Genomic DNA, 19,200 nt, shown 5'->3' with positions numbered 1-19,200 from the left:
AAAAAACTAAGAACCCCAATTCATCCTAGATGCCGTGATTAAATAGCTGTTAAAGTTGACAAAACAAAATCATAGATTTATGGCTACACTCTAGCCTAAAGATCTAGAAACTAGTTTATAAAGATAAATATTAATAAAAGAGAAAATATGCCAAAAATAATGGAATTAGCAAAAATGAAAGATTCATTGATAAGCAACTTGAATTGCGGAGCTCGGGAGGGTGCCACTGGGTAGATTGACGTGCGCGCAAAGTATATATATATCCTCCTCAACCTGTGACTGAGATGTAAGGTTCTTGAATGAGATGAAAAACTCCTCTCTAGCCAACCTACCAAGTGGTAAAGCTACTCGTATTTGCTAGTTGTCGCCCACGATGTTGTTTAAGTTGGTCGCTTAAGTTTGGTCATTTAGGCTCAACTTTCGTCGCCTAAGCTAGTTGCCCGGAGCCTTATCGCCAAGTTTGGTCGTCCATTCAGGTCTCCTTGCCTACCGAGCAGTAAGTCTTCTTGCCTATTGGGCGAGATAAGTTTCTTTGCCCAAATCTTCTTGGCTCTCATAAGATCTTGTCACCTCTCATTTGTTTGGATCATAGTCTCTCCTTTTGTACCAAAATGCCCTCCTTTTGCACTAAATCTTCTCATTTCTTTAAAACTAAGAAAATAAGGAAAAATATGTAGAAATAAAATAAAATAAATAGAATTAAAAGAAAACTGACACTTTTCATAAATAACAGAGTAATAAAAATCACATAAAAATCACACTTATCAATTAATCATGCATTGAGTTTGCAAAATTCTGTTTCATCCTCCATTACGACACCGGGTTTGAAACATATTCCATGCTGGAATGCTCCTCCCATAGATTTCTTTAAACTAAATGTGGATGGGGCAATGTTCTTTGACTATCGAAAGGCAGGTGTGGGAGCATTAGTAAGGGATGAGAATGGTCCGGTTATCATGGTAGTTAGCAAATCAGAACATGAGGTGATGGAAGCTGAATCAGTGGAATTATTGGCAATGTTTAGAGGATTGCAGTTTAGCTCTCAACTAGGAATAACTAAGATCATCTTAGAAAGTGACAGCTTGCTCTTAGTCAAGACTTTACAAGCATCTAAGGAATGCTTATCAGTGCTAGGTAACCTCATCTCTAAGGTGAAGAATATCAGTGCTAGGTAACCTGATCTTTGAGTTAAGACTTTATAAGCATCTGAGGAATCCTTATCAGTGTTAGGAATAACATATTTCATGCATGGGGAATCAAGTGGCTCACTTTTTAGCTAGACATGCTTGGAGAGTACAAGATGTGGAGATGTAGATGCATTATGTTCCTTCTTCTGTTGCTCAATAAGTTTGGTTGTACAATTCTCATTTGTAATTTGAGTTTATCTATGAATTAAGCTCATTTTATCCAAAAAACAAAACTTTATAATATTTTTTATTCAGATTTTCTCTCTACTTTTTCAAAACCGAAAAAATACTCAATTAAAACTATCTCCCTATTATTCAAAAGCTATACTACTACTATTCACAAAATTCTCATATCATCTTACTACCCAAACCTACCCTAAAACAACACCACCCATCCTTTCATATAAATTCTTGACTTTTTCTATCACAAACATGTATGGATAGGGCTATAAATGGGCCTCCGAGGATTGGTTTCATTCGTAGGCTGACCAAAACTTGATAACCATATACATATCTACTTGATTTAAAATTAAAAGCATGGATATTGAGTAATTATTTGTAGTATTGTTTTAATCTCTTTTACCTATTTCATTTAAAATAAGATTGATTCAATTTTCCATTTTCCTCTTTTATTTATTTGGTAGTGAAAGAGAGCAAGATGTGATTGATTATGATTACACCGCCATATTTATAAGAATTATCAACAAGCTACTAGTTGAGGTGCTGCTTAAGCTTCTACGAGTGATGTACTCATCTGATTTTTCATTGGACATGGATGTTATAATTGTGATGGTTTTTATTCCAATATCATGCCTTTACATGGCTACAACAGAGGTGATAAACCATGTCATTGGACCCATGATTTACGTTTTTGGCGTTCTAACTTGTGCCTTACTACTGTATATTGATCATCTTTCCAACCTTTTGGTTGATCATTTTTCTTCCATGTTGTGCATTCCTATTCATAATATCCAAGCTAGTATTACAGCACTCACGTCAACAGATTTTTGAGTTCCTTCATGATGGAATATACGTCCGATTACATAACATATTTCAACGGATGTTCAGTCTATTTCATAGTGGAGAAGCAAACCCCCAAGCATTTAGTGGAAACACAAGGAGTAGTGCTCCCGCAATAGCAATATGAAACGTCTGATCAACACAAAGCAATTCCATAAATTGTTTTGTGTGAAAGTGAATCACCTCTCCTTGACTAGCATCTTGAGTTTGTACCCATCCATTTTCATTGCCTAAGTGAAAAAGAAATCATCTTTGCTTGGACGTAGAAATGTTGTATTTCTCTTTTTAAATTGCTCAAATGAATAAATTGTCTTTCTTATCACTTGCTTGTCTCGCAGTAGCATACATGCACAAAATAAAATGGATTTGAAAAAAAAAAAAATAACAATTTTTTCTTATTACAACAAACGTATAGAAGAATAGGAAGCAAAGCATGCTAATAAGGAATATGTTTTGCATAATAAGTCTCGTGCAATCTCATAAAAAGGGTGGCAAATTTGGAATCCATGTAAAAAATTTATTTTTCAAAAATAATGCATAAAACTTGCATATTCTAAACCTATACCTAACATTACTCTTATGGTAAAAACAACTTCATTAGATGCACTCATTGGCAGTATATTATTGAAAATTAAGGATAAAGAAGGAACAAGATAATTACATGGATAGTGGATGATAATCTCCACCTTTGGCCCCATAGATACATCAGAAAAAATGCATAATAAAAGATGTGATCATGAACAGTACTGAAAAATATGGCCCTTTATAACGGCTGAGAAAGTATTTCACTGTCAGAAAAAATGTGATAAAAAATGTGAATATTTGGGAAAAGGATCGTATAAAAGCTTGAATAAGTGTCGAAAACATGAGCATTGAAAAATAATTATTGACAAAAAAAAGTAGGAAACAATGGTACTAAGAAATTTAGATGACTTAGCTGATAAATAAATAAAGAGACAATTTGAAATCTAAATATACAAATAGCTGAAAATTAAAATAAAGAATGCGACATTGTAATATTTAATCAAAATTAATTTAATACAAGAAAAATGAGTATTTGTAATGAACTATTTATGATAAAAATTATAACTATTTGCGACGAAAATAAACTCATCTTGATGAAAAATAACCCTCAGCAAATAAATAGTTTTTTTTATTTCTAGTCAATTCAACAAGTCGGTGGAGATTCTATTTAATTAGTACTGAAAGGATATTATAAGCCAGTCAAAAGGAAAAATACTTGTCAAAGTTATCCAACCATGAAAGACCTAGATCATTTATCGTGCAATCGACTAAAGTATCGCTAGTTAATCGTGATAAAAAATAGCTCTATCACATCCTTAAAAGCATCGTGGTCTTCAACAAATTTATCAAGAATATTGATTGGCTTTAACTCTAGTTATTTAGAATTTCTATTTATGATCATTGTATTCACCTTTGTTGTCCAATATTCTCTCCAATCACCTAGACGCACTTCATAACGCCTACAAAATGAAATATTACAAGGTTGACCCAGTATTCGAATTGCATATTTCCTTAATATCGGTATATGCTTTTCATAAAAGCCCCACCATATTCCTACACAATCCAAAAATAATAAACCAAAATATCATAAGAATTTACTAAAAATATCGTATTATATAAAAGAAGGAAAACATAAATTATTGAATTGCGAGGATGGTATGTTTTTAGCATTATTATAGCTTGAGCGGTGAATAACTTTGGCAATTTCATGTGATATTGCTGTAGTTCCATCTCAGAAGCTTCATTTTCATCTAAATTAACCATGTTTTCCAACATATACTTTATATCATCTATCATTTGAACATTTTCTTCAAAATTCTCAGTACACATGAATGAATCCTTTTCATGTACGATCATAAATGAAGTGATCATATTCATGACTTTTTTCAATTCCATTTTCTAGCCTTTCTATGGCCAATAATGTAATCAGGATGTTTTGTACATCTAAAATGTTTTGCTGCCTTGATCACTTGCTCATCAAGCAACTTCAATTTCTAAAGCTGATTTGAGCATAAAAAAAATCAATGCACAACGTTCTTTTAGTCCTTTCGTCCCTCTTCTAGATGACACATTGTAATGATAATGGTTGCAACAACAAAGAGAGTGAATTTAGGAGCAAATTGATAGTAGCAACAATGCCAACAAGATGAGGTTAATTAGAGCACTAGCTTCAGTTTTTCCATCCCATTAGTTAAAATTTGCTTAATTTCGACACTTTTTACTTTTGCCTACCCTACTCAATACCTAATCTTACATTAATGTATCCACCTAATCTCTATGTAATAATAAAATATTATTAATTTCTAATTTTTTTTGGAAGTGTTTATCTGGTTTTTCTATCTCTTCAAATATTGCAGATTTATCAATGATATTTTAAAATGCAATATATTTTCTATTAATTTTTATAATTTATAACATGCACTTTTATGCTGGTTTTATATTTAATAATATAAGGGCTATTTTGTTTGTTTTCATAAAATTATTGCTTTTACTTATACTTTTAATGGTTCAGCTGCACGAAATAATTAATACTTTACATAACTATTTTCAATGAGTAGAGGAAAAAGTAGGGTTGGGTTCAATGAAATAATCATAAAAAATTAGATGATCTTGCTATAGTATTAATAAGAGCTAATGAAATCTATAGTTACTTGGTTAAAAAAATAATAACAAATTATTAATTTAGCTGTGTAACAGTGTCTTCCAAATTTAAATAAGCACCATATACACTTCCATATTTTGACTACTCTAACGTTATTTAAAGTAAGTAATGGTATTTAAAATGTGATACCCCATATTTATGTGTATTTTTTTTGAAGTATTATCTAAATTATTATAATAAGTGGTTCTCTTATTTTAAATTAAACGTGCTTTTCGTTATATTGTTTTATGATTTTTAAGTTGTGAGATTTAAATAATGCGTTTTCTTGATATTAATAATTATTTCGCATTTAAATTACTCTCTAGCTTGAATTATTTTATTGTTGGGCTTTAACTATTTTATTTTATTAATATTGAGTTGTAGTGTTTTTATTTAGATTTTATTTATTTTATTGTTCTCTTTATTTTAAAGTAGTTTTGTCACAACCCCACCCTAACAAGAGCGGGACCGTGATCCCGTACTTGTTCTTTTCTTTTTTTTCCTATTATAACAGTAAATTTAGTTCTAAATGAATGCCCATATTGTTATTATTATTATTATTATTATTATTATTATTATTTATTATTATTATTTTTTTAAAGATAATGCGTGACGATTCGAACGCATCACGCATAAATTCTAATTTCTAACTGAAATAAACATCTAATAGACATACCTTTACATTCCTTTACAAAGGACTCTCAGAGTCCGTCATCCATTTATTTAAGATAACTACTTTAAACAAAAAGGGACTCAGTCCCTTTAGTCATTACAAAAGAAAACTAACTTAAAGTAGGAGGGTTTCCATTATTGAAACATAAGAAACATATATCATCATAGAAGAAACCAAACTACCCAGGGACTACTAAACATCGGCCTCTCCCTCCTCAGTAATACTCAGCTCCTCAGTAGATTCGTCTGTACCTGGACGTTTAAAACATAAACACAAAGTGAGTCTAATACTCAGTAAGTAGTACACCATGCTGTTAACTTAAAAAGCATATAGTACTTTCTTTTGAAAACATGCATCCATAAACCAATACTAATTCTGACAATACTTCCATGCATATACTTTCTTTATAACATCATACATACACTTACTTCTTACTATCATGCATATACTTACCTCATACTTTCATGCAACAATCTTTATTTCTTATTTTCATACATACTTATATATCATATCTTCATGCATACACTTCATTTAATCTTTCACTTTCTTGTGGCCAACACACTATTACGCCCCGTGTGTTGGGGTTAGCGGTCCTGTTAGACTTGGATTCCACCCGTGGCCACAGGTTAGGAACCCCTTTCTGTCAGGGAGCAGAACTGGGTGCACTACCAGTACTACTTACCCGGCATTGCAATCTGCCCATTTCTTTGATATCATTTCCTTTCATGTGGCCATTACATATTTTCATACATTAATTCATTCATTTTCTTTCTTTGAAATCAACATTTTCTATATCTTCCTTAGTCCGATGAATATGCTTTTATTTTGGAAAATAACATTTTATGCCATGCTTACATATAAATAAAATCTTAGTTATTTCAAGAAGCATGTATTAAAAAAATTTCATGACTTAGGATCTACATGCATGCATTACCATATACACATACAATCAATTATAATCGATAGGATACTTAACAGGGGCTACCAAGAAAGGCTTGTGCATAATATAAACTCATTTATTCTTTAATTAGAAGAACATTTGGAAAGAGATAGAGATATATTCTTCCTCAAGAGAACTTGGCGTGGGCGCATGGTCATAGCTACTTACCTCGATCCGCTGAAATTCCTTTAACTTCAGAAAATCCTAATCCAATAAATAACAAGTGTGTTAAAACTCATCCAACATCCTTTAGATCCCCTTTTTAACGATGGCTAAAATATTATAAATCTAACGTCGTTTTCTACCCTTAATGTTACTTCAAATAACTACTATCTCGACAAATCCTTACAAGAGTAACATAAGAAGATAATTAATTTAGTTAACATAACATCAAAATAGCTTCATATATGCATTTAATCACTTAAAACAGAGTATAATTATATATATATATACAAAACACAACATCAAAACAGCCCTATATATATAATTAATCCCTTAAAACAGAACATATATGTAGATATACAAAACATAACATCAAAACATAAACTAAACAATTTAGTTAGCTTCGAAAATCACATAAAATCATCTTAAACAATTTACCTTAAGCTCTTAGATTCTTTCAAGAGGTCAAGTGAAGGTCCAAAGCTTGAAGAAAGTGAGAGGATTGATTTCTTGAAGAGGAGAAGAAAAGAGAGAAGTAGAGTTGGCTAGTATGGAAGAGAGATGAAGAAGACTTGTTCTTCATCTGTTAGGTGTAGACCGATGGGTTTGAAAATGAATTTCTTCATCTATTAGGTGTAGACCGATGGGTTTAAAGATGAATTTCTTCATCTATTAGGTGTAGACCGATGGGTTTGAAAATGAATTTATTCATCTATTAGGTGTAGACCGATGGGTTTGAAAATGAATTTCTTCATTTATTAGGTGTAGACCGATATGTTTGAAAATGAATTTTTTCATCTATTAGGTGTAGACCGATGGGTTTGAAAATGAATTTCTTCATCTATTAGGCCTTAAAAATCATGTACTTAATTTATTTTAGCAACCCACATAAAAAAAATAAAAACAAAAACACACCCATCTAAAATGAAATAATAAAAATCTTTACATGAACATATTTAACTTAAGAAATAAAATAAAATGACGTAAAGACTCACGTAGTAAGACTAGGGTATTACAACTCTCCCCACCTTAAAATAATCTCGTCCTCGAGATTGAACGTACCTCAAAGAAAAAGAGTGGGATATTTAATCCTCACGTCGTCCTCATGTTCCCAGCTCGCCTCTTGCTCAGTGTGGTGGTTCCAAAGTACTTTGACCATCGGAATGATTTTATTGCGAAGTACTCGAACCTCCCGATCTAAGATTCGGACTGGTGCTTCCTTGTATGCGAAATCTTTATGCACTTGGAGAGGTGCATAATCCAACACATGTGTAGGGTCATGCACATATTTTCGAAGCATTGAAACATGGAAAACATTATGCATGACTGAAAATTCTGGGGGTAGTGCGAGTCGATATGCAACTGCTCCTATCTTTTCAAGAATCTCAAATGGGCCAATGTATCTTGGGGTTAATTTGCCTTTCTTGCCGAATCTCATAACTCCTTTCATTGGAGCTACCCGAAGGAATACTTTGTCTCCTACCTCAAAGTGCAGCTCCCTTCTTCTATGATCGGCATATTTCTTTTGCCTCTCTTGAGCTAGGGCAAGCCTCTTTCTGATGATAGCTACTTTTTCTTGCATATTTTGAACTAAATCAGGGCCCAACATCTTTTTCTCACCAACCTCGTCCCAATAAAGGGGCGATCTACATTTGCGCCCATACAAAACTTCATATGGTGCCGCATTGATACTCTCTTGGTGACTATTATTGTAGGCAAATTCAACTAATGGTAAGTATTTTATCCAACTTTCCTTGAAATCCAAGACACATGCCCGTAACATATCTTCAAGAATTTGAATTGTTCTCTCAGACTGCCCATCTGTCTGAGGGTGGAAAGCAGTGCTATAAGTCAATTTTGTCCCCAAGTTCCTTTGTACGCTCCTCCAAAATGCTGAAGTAAACCGTGAGTCCCTATCCGATACTATCTTGGACGGAACTCCGTGCAACCTAGCTATCTCTTTGACATATATCTTTGCCAACTTACTCATCGAGTAAGTCATCTGAATTGGTATGAAGTGGGCTGATTTCGATAATCTGTCGACAATCACCCACTCAGAATCTTGTCCTCCTTGGGCTTTAGGAAATCCAGTTACAAAATCCATGTTGATTTCATCCCATGTCCAAACTGGTATTGGTAGTAGCTGTAGTGCTCCCGAGGGTCTTTGATGCTCAGCCTTAACTTGCTGGCATGTCAGGCATTGAGCTACAAAGTTAGCCACGTCTCGTTTCATTCCGCTCCACCAGTAGTGTTGTCTCAGGTCTCGATACATTTTGGTACTACCTGGATGCACTGTGTATAGAGACCGATGTGCTTCCCTCAATATTAGATCCCTTAGTTCCTTTTTAGCTGGTACACACAATCTTCCTTTAAACCGCAATGATTCATCACCAGAAATCACAAAATCAGGTTGTTTTCCTTCTAAAATATCCGCTTTGATCTTCTGGAGGTTAAGGTATTCACTTTGAGCAGCTTTAATTTGGTCCAATATTGTTGGGCCAAGAACTAGGCTATTCAGCCTTGCTTGTACATCCATCACCATTTCCACTCCCAGCTTCTCCATATCTAGAAGAACAAATTTCTGGGGAGTATACATACTCCTGAGAGTGCCAGAAGAAGACTTCCGACTAAGGGCGTCGGCAACTACATTAGCTTTGCCGGGGTTGTAGTTGATATTACAATCATAATCTTTCAATAGCTCCAACCATCTACGCTGCCTCATATTTAACTCCTTTTGAGTGAAGAAATATTTTAGACTCTTGTGGTCCGTATAAATTTCACAATGTTCCCCATAAAGGTAATGTCGCCATATCTTTAAGGCAAATACCACAGCAGCCAATTCTAAATCATGGGTTGGGTAGTTGCGCTCATAATCCTTAAGTTGACGCGAAGCATACGCTACAACTTTTCCATGCTGCATAAGAACACACCCCAACCCTTTGTGTGAGGCATCGCTGTATATTACAAATCCTTTTGTACCCAAAGGTATAGTAAGAACAGGTGCCGTCACAAGTTTCTCCTTGAGCTCCTGAAAGCTTTTCTCACATTCTGTTGTCCATATGAATTCCTCACCCTTTCGGGTCAAGGTCGTTAAAGGAACTGCGATGCGAGAAAACCCTCCAACAAATCTTCGATAATACCCCGCCAGACCAAGGAAGCTTCTAATTTCTTGAATAGTTTTTGGTCTAGGCCATTCCACTATCGCCTCCACCTTTGCAGGATCTACGGAAATACCATCCTTTGAAATTATATGGCCAAGAAAAGAAATCTCTTGTAACCAAAACTCACACTTATTCAACTTAGCATATAATTTCTTCTCCTGCAAAACTTGAAGAACAACCTCCAAATGCTTCACATGTTCTTCCGGGGTTCTTGAGTAAATCAGAATGTCATCAATAAATATTATTACAAACTGATCAATATACTTCTTAAAGACACGATTCATCAAGTCCATGAAAGCCGCTGGGGCGTTGGTCAATCCAAAGGACATCACTAAAAATTCATAATGTCCATATCTCGTTCTGAAAGCAGTCTTTGGAATATCCTCCGCCTTAATCTTCAACTGATGGTACCCTGATCGGAGATCAATCTTTGAAAATACTTGGGATCCTTGAAGTTGATCAAATAAATCATCAATCCGTGGTAGAGGATACCGATTCTTAACAGTCACCCTATTAAGTTCTCTATAATCGATACAAAGTCGCAACGACCCATCCTTCTTTTTCACAAAGAGAACTGGTGCACCCCACGGTGATACACTAGGGCGAATAAAGCCTTTTTCCAACAATTCTTGCAATTGATCCTTAAGCTCCTTGAGCTCTACAGGTGCCATCCGGTATGGCATTTTAGAGATAGGGGCCGTTCCCGGAATGATATCTATAGAGAACTCAATCTCCCTACCTGGAGGTAAGCCAGGTAGTTCGTCTGGAAAGACATCAGGAAAATCCTTCACCACCTCTATATTTTGCAACTTAGGCCCATTTGGTTGTGGCATCACCAAACTAGCAAGAAATCCTGCACAACCCTTCCTTAACATAGTGGTGGCCTTTAATGCAGAGATCACATTCGGCATAATACTCTTAGTCGCAGCACAGAAACGGAACTCTAACTCACCTGGTAGTCTAAAGATTACTTCCTTCTTGAAGCACTCCAAGCTAGCATGGTATTGAGACAACCAATCCATGCCCAAAATCACATCGAACTCCTCCATATCAAATAATATCAAATCAGCAAGGAGATGTCGATCTTGTATCTTTATCGCGCAACCCTTCAGCACAAACTGACAAATCATGGATTTCCCGAGAGGCGAAGAAACAGACATCACTGGCTCAAGAGGTTCAGGTGCTCTCTCGCTCAAGCATGCATATTTACGGGATATAAATGAATGCGTAGCACCAGAATCAAATAGTACTAAAGCACGATGCGAAAACAGGGGAAGAATACCTGTTACCACATTAGGAGAAGTATCAGCATCATCAAATGTTAACGCGAAAACTCGAGCCGGTGCTGGATTCTTCTGCCCTTGATTCTGCACTTGAGTATTAGGGGCCACAAGCATTGTACACTCCCGTGCCAAATGACCTATCTTACCACATTTAAAGCAGATGTTAGTCCCCATAAGGCACTTCCCAGCATGACGTTTGCCACAGTTTTGGCATGCAGGGTGAGGCGCTGTTGTACCACGTTGGGGAGGTTTGACCACTTGGATTGGCTTGGGCATCGGGCTGTACATAGGTCTCTTGCCCTTATTTTGCTCCATGGCATAAAATGGCCTCTTCCTTTGACTGAATTCCCCTGCCCGGACTCGTAAATTCTCCTCAAGTATCACTGCTCTATCTTCCAAGTCCGCGAACTTTCTAATCTTCAATGCAAGAAGGGAGTCCATAATTCTGGGGTTTAGGCCTCGCTCAAACTTCTTGGCCTTTAGTGCCTCAGTGTGGACCAAGTGTGGGGCAAATCTCGACAACTCCACAAATTTTGATGCATACTGTCTCACTGTCATTGTCCCTTGTTTCAAGTCAGCAAACTCTCGGGCCTTGGCCTCTCGAATGGATATAGGAAAGAACCGGTCATTAAATGCCTCTTTAAATTTATTCCATGATATAGGGATAGCTTCGCCCAATTCTTGCTGAATAAATCCGCGAGTGGCCTTCCACCACCCATTGGCCACATCAGCCAAGTTATATGCTGCAAATTCTACCTTTTGTTCCTCGGTACAGCTGATTACACTGAAAAGTTTCTCCAAGCGCTCTAACCAATTATCTGCATCTAATTCCGTACCCTTGCCATCAAACAACGGAGGATGCTGTTTGTAGAAGCGATCAAAAGCAGTCAGATGTGGGACTTGTACTTGCATGGCGGTCTGCCCACTAGTGAAAACCTCTATAAGGCGAGTTGCCACATCAACGAGGTTTTCTGAATCTCTAGGAGATTCTTGTTGATCTTCAGGATTACGGACACTGGGCCGCCCTCGACGTTTATTGTTATTGTGTTGTGTTGCCATACTAGAACATGGATAACAATAGCATTAGCAAAAACTCATACAAAGTAGCATACATAACTTGAAATCTCTTTACAAAATTCATATCATGCAATAAGAAATACCATTTGAACCTGCTGCGGAGCTTGGCATACTTTAGAGAGAGGGCCTTAGCCTAGTTTACCCCTAAAGTCTACAGGACTTCTTAACCTTTGCTCTGTTACCAAGATTTGTCACAACCCCACCCTAACAAGAGCGAGACCGTGATCCCGTATTTGTTCTTTTTTTTTTCCTATTATAACAGTAAATTTAGTTCTAAATGAATGCCCATATTGTTGTTATTATTATTATTATTATTATTTATTATTATTATTTTTTTAAAGATAATGCGTGACGATTCGAACGCATCACTCATAAATTCTAATTTCTAACTGAAATAAACATCTAATAGACATACCTTTACATTCCTTTACAAAGGACTCTCAGAGTCCGTCATCCATTTATTTAAGATAACTACTTTAAACAAAAAGGGACTCAGTCCCTTTAGTCATTACAAAAGAAAACTAACTTAAAGTAGGAGGGTTTCCATTATTGAAACATAAGAAACATATATCATCATAGAAGAAACCAAACTACCCAGGGACTACTAAACATCGGCTTCTCCCTCCTCAGTAATACTCAGCTCCTCAGTAGATTCGTCTGTACCTGGACGTTTAAAACATAAACACAAAGTGAGTCTAATACTCAGTAAGTAGTACACCATGCTGTTAACTTAAAAAGCATATAGTACTTTCTTTTGAAAACATGCATCCATAAACTAATACTAATTCTGACAATACTTCCATGCATATACTTTCTTTATAACATCATACATACACTTACTTCATACTTTCATGCAAAAATCTTTATTTCTTATTTTCATACATACTTATATATCATATCTTCATGCATACATTTCATTTAATCTTTCACTTTCTTGTGGCCAACACACTATTACGCCCCGTGTGTTGGGGTTAGCGGTCCTGTTGGACTTGGATTCCACCCGTGGCCACAGGTTAGGAACCCCTTTCTGTCAGGGAGCAGCACTGGGTGCACTACCAGTACTACTTACCCAGCATTGCAATCTGCCCATTTCCTTGATATCATTTCCTTTCATGCGGCCATTACATATTTTCATACATTAATTCATTCATTTTCTTTCTTTGAAATCAACATTTTCCATATCTTCCTTAGTCCGATGAATATGCTTTTATTTTGGAAAATAACATTTTATGTCATGCTTACATATAAATAAAATCTTAGTTATTTCAAGAAGCATGTATAAAAACAATTTCATGACTTAGGATCTACATGCATGCATTACCATATACACATACAATCAATTATAATCGATAGGATACTTAACAGGGGCTACCAAGAAAGGCTTGTACATAATATAAACTCATTTATTCTTTAATTAGAAGAACATTTGGAAAGAGATAGAGATATATTCTTCCTCAAGAGAACTTGGCGTGGGCGCATGGTCATAGCTACTTACCTCGATCCGCTGAAATTCCTTTAACTTCAGAAAATCCTGATCCAATAAATAACAAGTGTGTTAAAACTCATCCAACATCCTTTAGATCCCCTTTTTAATGATGGCTAAAATATTATAAATCTAACGTCGTTTTCTACCCTTAATGTTACTTCAAATAACTACCATCTCGACAAATCCTTACAAGAGTAACATAAGAAGATAATTAATTTAGTTAACATAACATCAAAATAGCTTCATATATGCATTTAATCACTTAAAACAGAGCATAATTATATATATATACAAAACACAACATCAAAACAGCCCTATATATATAATTAATCCCTTAAAACAGAACATATATGTAGATATACAAAACATAACATCAAAACATAAACTAAACAATTTAGTTAGCTTCGAAAATCACATAAAATCATCTTAAACAATTTACCTTAAGCTCTTAGATTCTTTCAAGAGGTCAAGTGAAGGTCCAAAGCTTGAAGAAAGTGAGGATTGATTTCTTGAAGAGGAGAAGAAAAGAGAGAAGTGGAGTTGGCTAGTATGGAAGAGAGATGAAGAAGACTTGTTCTTCATCTGTTAGGTGTAGACCGATGGGTTTGAAAATGAATTTCTTCATCTATTAGGTGTAGACCGATGGGTTTGAAGATGAATTTCTTCATCTATTAGGTTTAGACCGATGGGTTTGAAAATGAATTTATTCATCTATTAGGTGTAGACCGATGGGTTTGAAGATGAATTTCTTCATCTATTAGGTGTAGACCGATGGGTTTGAAAATGAATTTCTTCATCTATTAGGTGTAGACCGATGGGTTTGAAAATGAATTGCTTCATTTATTAGGTGTAGACCGATGGGTTTGAAAATGAATTTCTTCATCTATTAGGTGTAGACCGATGGGTTTGAAAATGAATTTCTTCATCTATTAGGCCTTAAAAATCATGTACTTAATTTATTTTAACAATCCACATAAAAAAAATAAAAACAAAAACACACCCATCTAAAATGAAATAATAAAAATCTTTACATGAACATATTTAACTTAAGAAATAAAATAAAATGACGTAAAGACTCATGTAGTAAGACTAGGGTATTACAAGTTTATTGTTGAATTTTATTATTTTATTTTATAAGGTCACTGTGTTTAAATTGTTTTATTCAATTCGCCGTTTTAAAATTTATTTTTGTTGGATTAGTTTTGAGACCTGAGTTTAAAATGTTGAATCTCATTTCTTTCATTTTTTTTTTCTCTTTTCTTCTTTTCCCTTTTTTCTTTTCTTTTTCTTCTCCCTTGCACCCGTCGACCCCTTCCCCTTCCCCAACTGAAAACCCTTCTCTCAGCCCAACGGCGCCGCCGTGCCGCTAGCCCAGCCTCATCGACCACCTCCTCATGCCGGCGTTCACCTCCTCCACGTCAAGCCCAGCCCCACGCTGCTCTCTCTCTCTCTCTCTCTCTCTCTCTCTCTCTCTCTCTCTCTCTCTCTCTCTACAACACATAGAACCCATGGGTTCTTCAGCCTGTGCCTCCGGTGCGGCCAGCTGCACCACCGCAGGATCGCCAGCAACTCCGCCTCAAGTCCCTCCCTCTCCATGGCCAGATCGAAAGCCCCTAGCCCATTTCTTCCCCATTCGGTTTTCTCCACCTCCCGCCACTGGCCACCATCTCTTTACCACTTTAACACCGACCTCTTGACCTAACCCACCCATTTCCAGTTTCGATCCATCGCCAAGACAACCACCACGAGCTAAACTCCATTTTGGCCATTTTTGACTTCCACTTCCATTTTTGCCGCCACCCACGTCCAACCCCAACTTCCACTAGCTTCACTAATACCTCTAAGTTATTCCCTATCAATCTCAAGTCTTATTTTGTTCCCATTCAAAAGTGGGTATTTTGTGACCCACGGCTATAGTGCATTTTGCACTGTTATGTTGCTTTGCTATCGCTTTTTGCACCTCTGAGATCATTTAGAAAATATTTTATAGTGCTGTAAGCATTTTTCAAACATCCTTTAGGATTTAAATATATTATTACTTTTACAATACACTATGTTGGTTGATTATGCCGAATAGAGTCTGAGGAGTTCAGGGATCGGATGGATTGGAGGACGGAGTTATTTGTATGTTGGTTGATATTGGAATATGTTAGATATGTTGTGTCTTAGTGTATGCATTGCATGGAGCATGCATATTGATGTTTGTAAATGAAAAATAGATTTTCTGCATAATGGCATTTATATACATGTGTTGGAAATGGAAATTGGATATTTTGTGTAAACGTGGATTTTTGGGTACGTGTGTATCATGACTTCAAGCCGAGGTGAGGCATTATCTCAGTGGAGCTCTTCTGGTCATTCAGGAGTGAAAACTATTGAGTATCATCCCCTGGGTTGTCGCTGAGCGACAATAGGATCGGATGATATAGTAACGCTATCATGCCGATTCCATGTCCCTCGGCTGGCAGGGACTAGAGGATGTCTGGTCATGGTACGCGCTAGGCGTGAAGCTGAGTATCGCTCATGTAGATGTCACATGCTTAGTCGTTACCTGTGGTGTCGCATAGGAGATAGAGTCTGCAAATGGTCCCTAGGGAAGATCATGGTGCATATACTAATTGGATATTGGTATGGGTCATTTTCTGGGGAAATAGGGAATTTTGGTTAAAGGATATTTGTGGGCCATTTTCTGAAAAAATGGAAAGAATTTATAAGTGGATTTTCATGGACCATTTTCTAGAAAAATTGTGGATTTATTATTTTGGGCCATTATCTGGGATAATGGTGAGGAAATATTTTAATGGAAATATTGTGGATCATTATCTAGGATAATGATGATGAAATATTTTTAATGGAAATGTTTGGGCCAAAAATGAAATTTTGGCGTGTGTTAAAAAAGGTTTATTTTTGGGAAAAGATCATTTTTAGATTTCATGCATATGGCATTCTGTTCATACATATTGTTGAATTTTAATTATGTATTTTTATTTTGTGGGTGTTTGGATTCGTACTTACCTGTGGTATCGTCTTTAATACTGTAGATTTTGATGTAGTGGATGAGTAGACTGAGCCCAAGGAGGCGGCTTCGCCGGAGGAGCGATCGGGGATCACTCGTGGATTGTGATTTATTTCCTGCTTTGTTTATTGTTTTGATTTGTATTATATTTATGCTAGTTAATTGTAATATTTTTAATACCCTTATTTTTAAGCAAACCTATATTTAAACAAATTAGGGTACTTAGTTGATCGACTTTAATTATTCGCTGTGTTATTTTGTTGTACACGTTTGACGTGTACACATACTTAACACGTGGCGATGTGATGTGTGACCCATGTTCTCATCATCTTGAACGCCTCGATTCCATGTATCCGTACGTGAGAGTTGAGGGCGTCACATAAAAAACGTAAAATTATTTAAAATATAAGTTTTACAATACATTGTTTTAAGCACTCTCGTTAGATTAGGCAACCTAGCTCAAAGTTAAAACTTTGTCTAACAGAGCATCAAAAACATTTGCATTGAATAAGACAAGTCTAAATAAATTTTATTTTGACCTGTTACTATAGCTTGGCCATATATTTTTTTTTAGTCTTTTATTAGACATTACGACGGTCAGAAATCTCTTCCCTATAGTTTTTCTCCTTCCCCCTTCCCTTCCCAACGAGACTTGATCTTTTCTCTCCATTTCTCTCCGTTTCTCTCGTCCATAATTTCCTAGTTTTGCCGCTTAGTTCTCCTTCTTCTAAAGATCTAACGCCGATTAATGGGTACACGTATTGGCTCACCTTGAGGTTTATTATAACTCTGATTTTAGCTTGTTTTTGCAACGACTGGATTTGTTGGTGTGAACTTGTGTTTGTGTGTGGAAAATTTGGGTTTTTTTTGTTTTTTTGTTTTTTCTGCAACTGTTTTTGTTTGTTAGGAGATTGGACTTTTGGTTTATTACCTTTCCATTTCCTAAAGCAAGTTAATCTTTCCACGCTTCTTCCCCTGGCCTATTTCTATTGATTTAACATAAACAAAATCACTGGAACCATCACAATTTCTATCCGTTCATCAACAATCTCTTCTCAAAGTTTCTCAAACGACCCGATACTCATCTTCATACTCTGTTTTTAATTAAAATAAAATATATTTTATTTGATTAAAAGAGATAATTTGACGGGTAGACTTGAATGATCAAAAGAAATTAGATAAGAAATAAAATATGAAAATAAATAATATTTTCTTATTATAGAGTTTTGTTGGATAATCTAATGTGTGATTACATTTACCGCTAAGTCTTCTCTCCTCTTTCTCTCTTTGAAAAAGAGGAGGTGAATGTGGTGTGAGTGAGTGGGAGGACTTGAGGTGTCAGAGGGCGGTTATAACGGTCAGAAAGGGAGAGGAATCTTCAAGAAAAGGACTCTAGGGAATATCCGAGGAGGAAGACGGCCATGTGAAGGTGGTGGCCACGGAGGAAAGTTAAGGAAAATGAAGGAATTGGAGGAAAAATGGTGAAAGTTTAGACTGACAGAAGGGGAGGCAACGGACATTGTATTCGATGATGAAGAAGATGTAGTTTTGAAATACAAGGAGGGTAGGAGTGTAGTGGGGAAGGTATGCTCGTCGAGAATAATAGGCAAGGAAGTGCTGAGTTCTATGTTAGCTAAAGTCTGGAGAATTAGCAAGGCAGCGAAGTTTTTAGAGGTATGTCATAACACCTTTGTCATCACGTTTGAAACTGAGGCGGATAAGGATAGGGTCTGGGAGGGGAGACCGTGGTTGTTTGACAATCGTTTAGTAGCGATGAAGAAGTTTGATGGTCTGACCCCACCACAGAGGATGGTTTTTGATTCAGAAAGTTTTTGGGTTAGAATGCACAATCTACCCTTAGCTTGTATGAACAAAGGTCGAGGTGAACAAATCGGGGGGACAGTAGGTCGAGTGGAAATGGTTGATACACTGGAAGATGGGAGTAGGTGGGGAACATTTCTGAGAGTTCAAATAAGGTTGAATATAATGGAGCCTATACCAAGGGGAAGAACAATTAAAGTTAAAGAGGAAAGCATATGGGTGCCTTTCAGTTATGAAAAGGTGCCGAAGATCTGTTTTAAATGTGGTTGCATAATGCATGAGGAGGAAGGTTGTAGTATGATGGAAGGGAGTGATCAAGGGGAGGAGGAACAATTTGGGGTCTGGTTAAGGGCTAGTCAAGGGATGCGAGGCAGATTTTACAGACAGAATCTGAACGAGGGGAGGGAGGAGAGGACTGAAAAATCAAGGGAGGAAGGGAGAGGAAAGAATGTGAGGGAACTGGGAGAGTGGTTTGAGGATTGTGTATTCAAAAATAGAGGGAGTCAAGAGTCAGAGGGAGGGCAAGATAAGCAGAGTAATGCATCAGTAATGGGGTTTGAGGTGAGGGAGATTACAGGGCAGAGGGAGGAAAGGAAGGAGGAGGGGAGTGTAACCAATCTAGATTTGGGGGGAGTAGAGTCAGAAAGTCAGGTCTCACTTGTTTTAGAGGTGGAGGAAGGGGGAGGAAGGGGAGTAGAGAAGGAAAGGG

The 19,200-nt window shown here is 36.3% G+C and overlaps 1 protein-coding gene across 3 annotated transcripts; it reads right to left on the bottom strand.

Moving 5' to 3' along the window:
- Nucleotides 1-5,549: 5,549 nt before the first annotated feature.
- LOC122300208 lies at nt 5,550-11,554 on the bottom strand. 3 transcript variants are annotated; one of them, XR_006239951.1, is made up of 3 exons: nt 7,086-7,116; nt 6,654-6,689; nt 5,550-5,796 (listed from the first exon to the last, which is right to left on the bottom strand). XR_006239951.1 is itself a non-coding variant. In XM_043110709.1 (2 exons), the coding sequence occupies exons 1-2, from the start codon at nt 11,530-11,532 to the stop codon at nt 5,738-5,740; spliced, it is 501 nt and encodes a 166-aa protein (XP_042966643.1). In that variant the 5' UTR covers nt 11,533-11,554; the 3' UTR covers nt 5,550-5,737. The 3 variants fall into 3 exon arrangements, 1 of the variants encoding a protein (XP_042966643.1); XR_006239952.1 differs by lacking the exon at nt 6,654-6,689 and having other exon boundaries at nt 7,086-7,147; XM_043110709.1 differs by lacking the exons at nt 6,654-6,689; nt 7,086-7,116 and adding an exon at nt 11,091-11,554.
- Nucleotides 11,555-19,200: the final 7,646 nt, after the last annotated feature.

The sequence above is a fragment of the Carya illinoinensis genome, chromosome 2 (assembly GCF_018687715.1).
Source record: "Carya illinoinensis cultivar Pawnee chromosome 2, C.illinoinensisPawnee_v1, whole genome shotgun sequence".
NCBI lineage: Eukaryota > Viridiplantae > Streptophyta > Magnoliopsida > Fagales > Juglandaceae > Carya > Carya illinoinensis.
This window is presented reverse-complemented; position numbering and strand designations above follow the sequence as displayed.

Excerpts from the sequence above, each read along its gene's own strand:
- LOC122300208 (XM_043110709.1), bottom strand. The coding sequence starts at position 11,532 with ATGGACTCCCTTCTTGCATTGAAGATTAGAAAGTTCGCGGACTTGGAA. Across the intron at positions 5,797-11,090 it reads TTCTCCTAATGTGGTAACAG|GTACAGACGAATCTACTGAG; the intron begins GTATTCTTCCCC and ends TTAAACGTCCAG.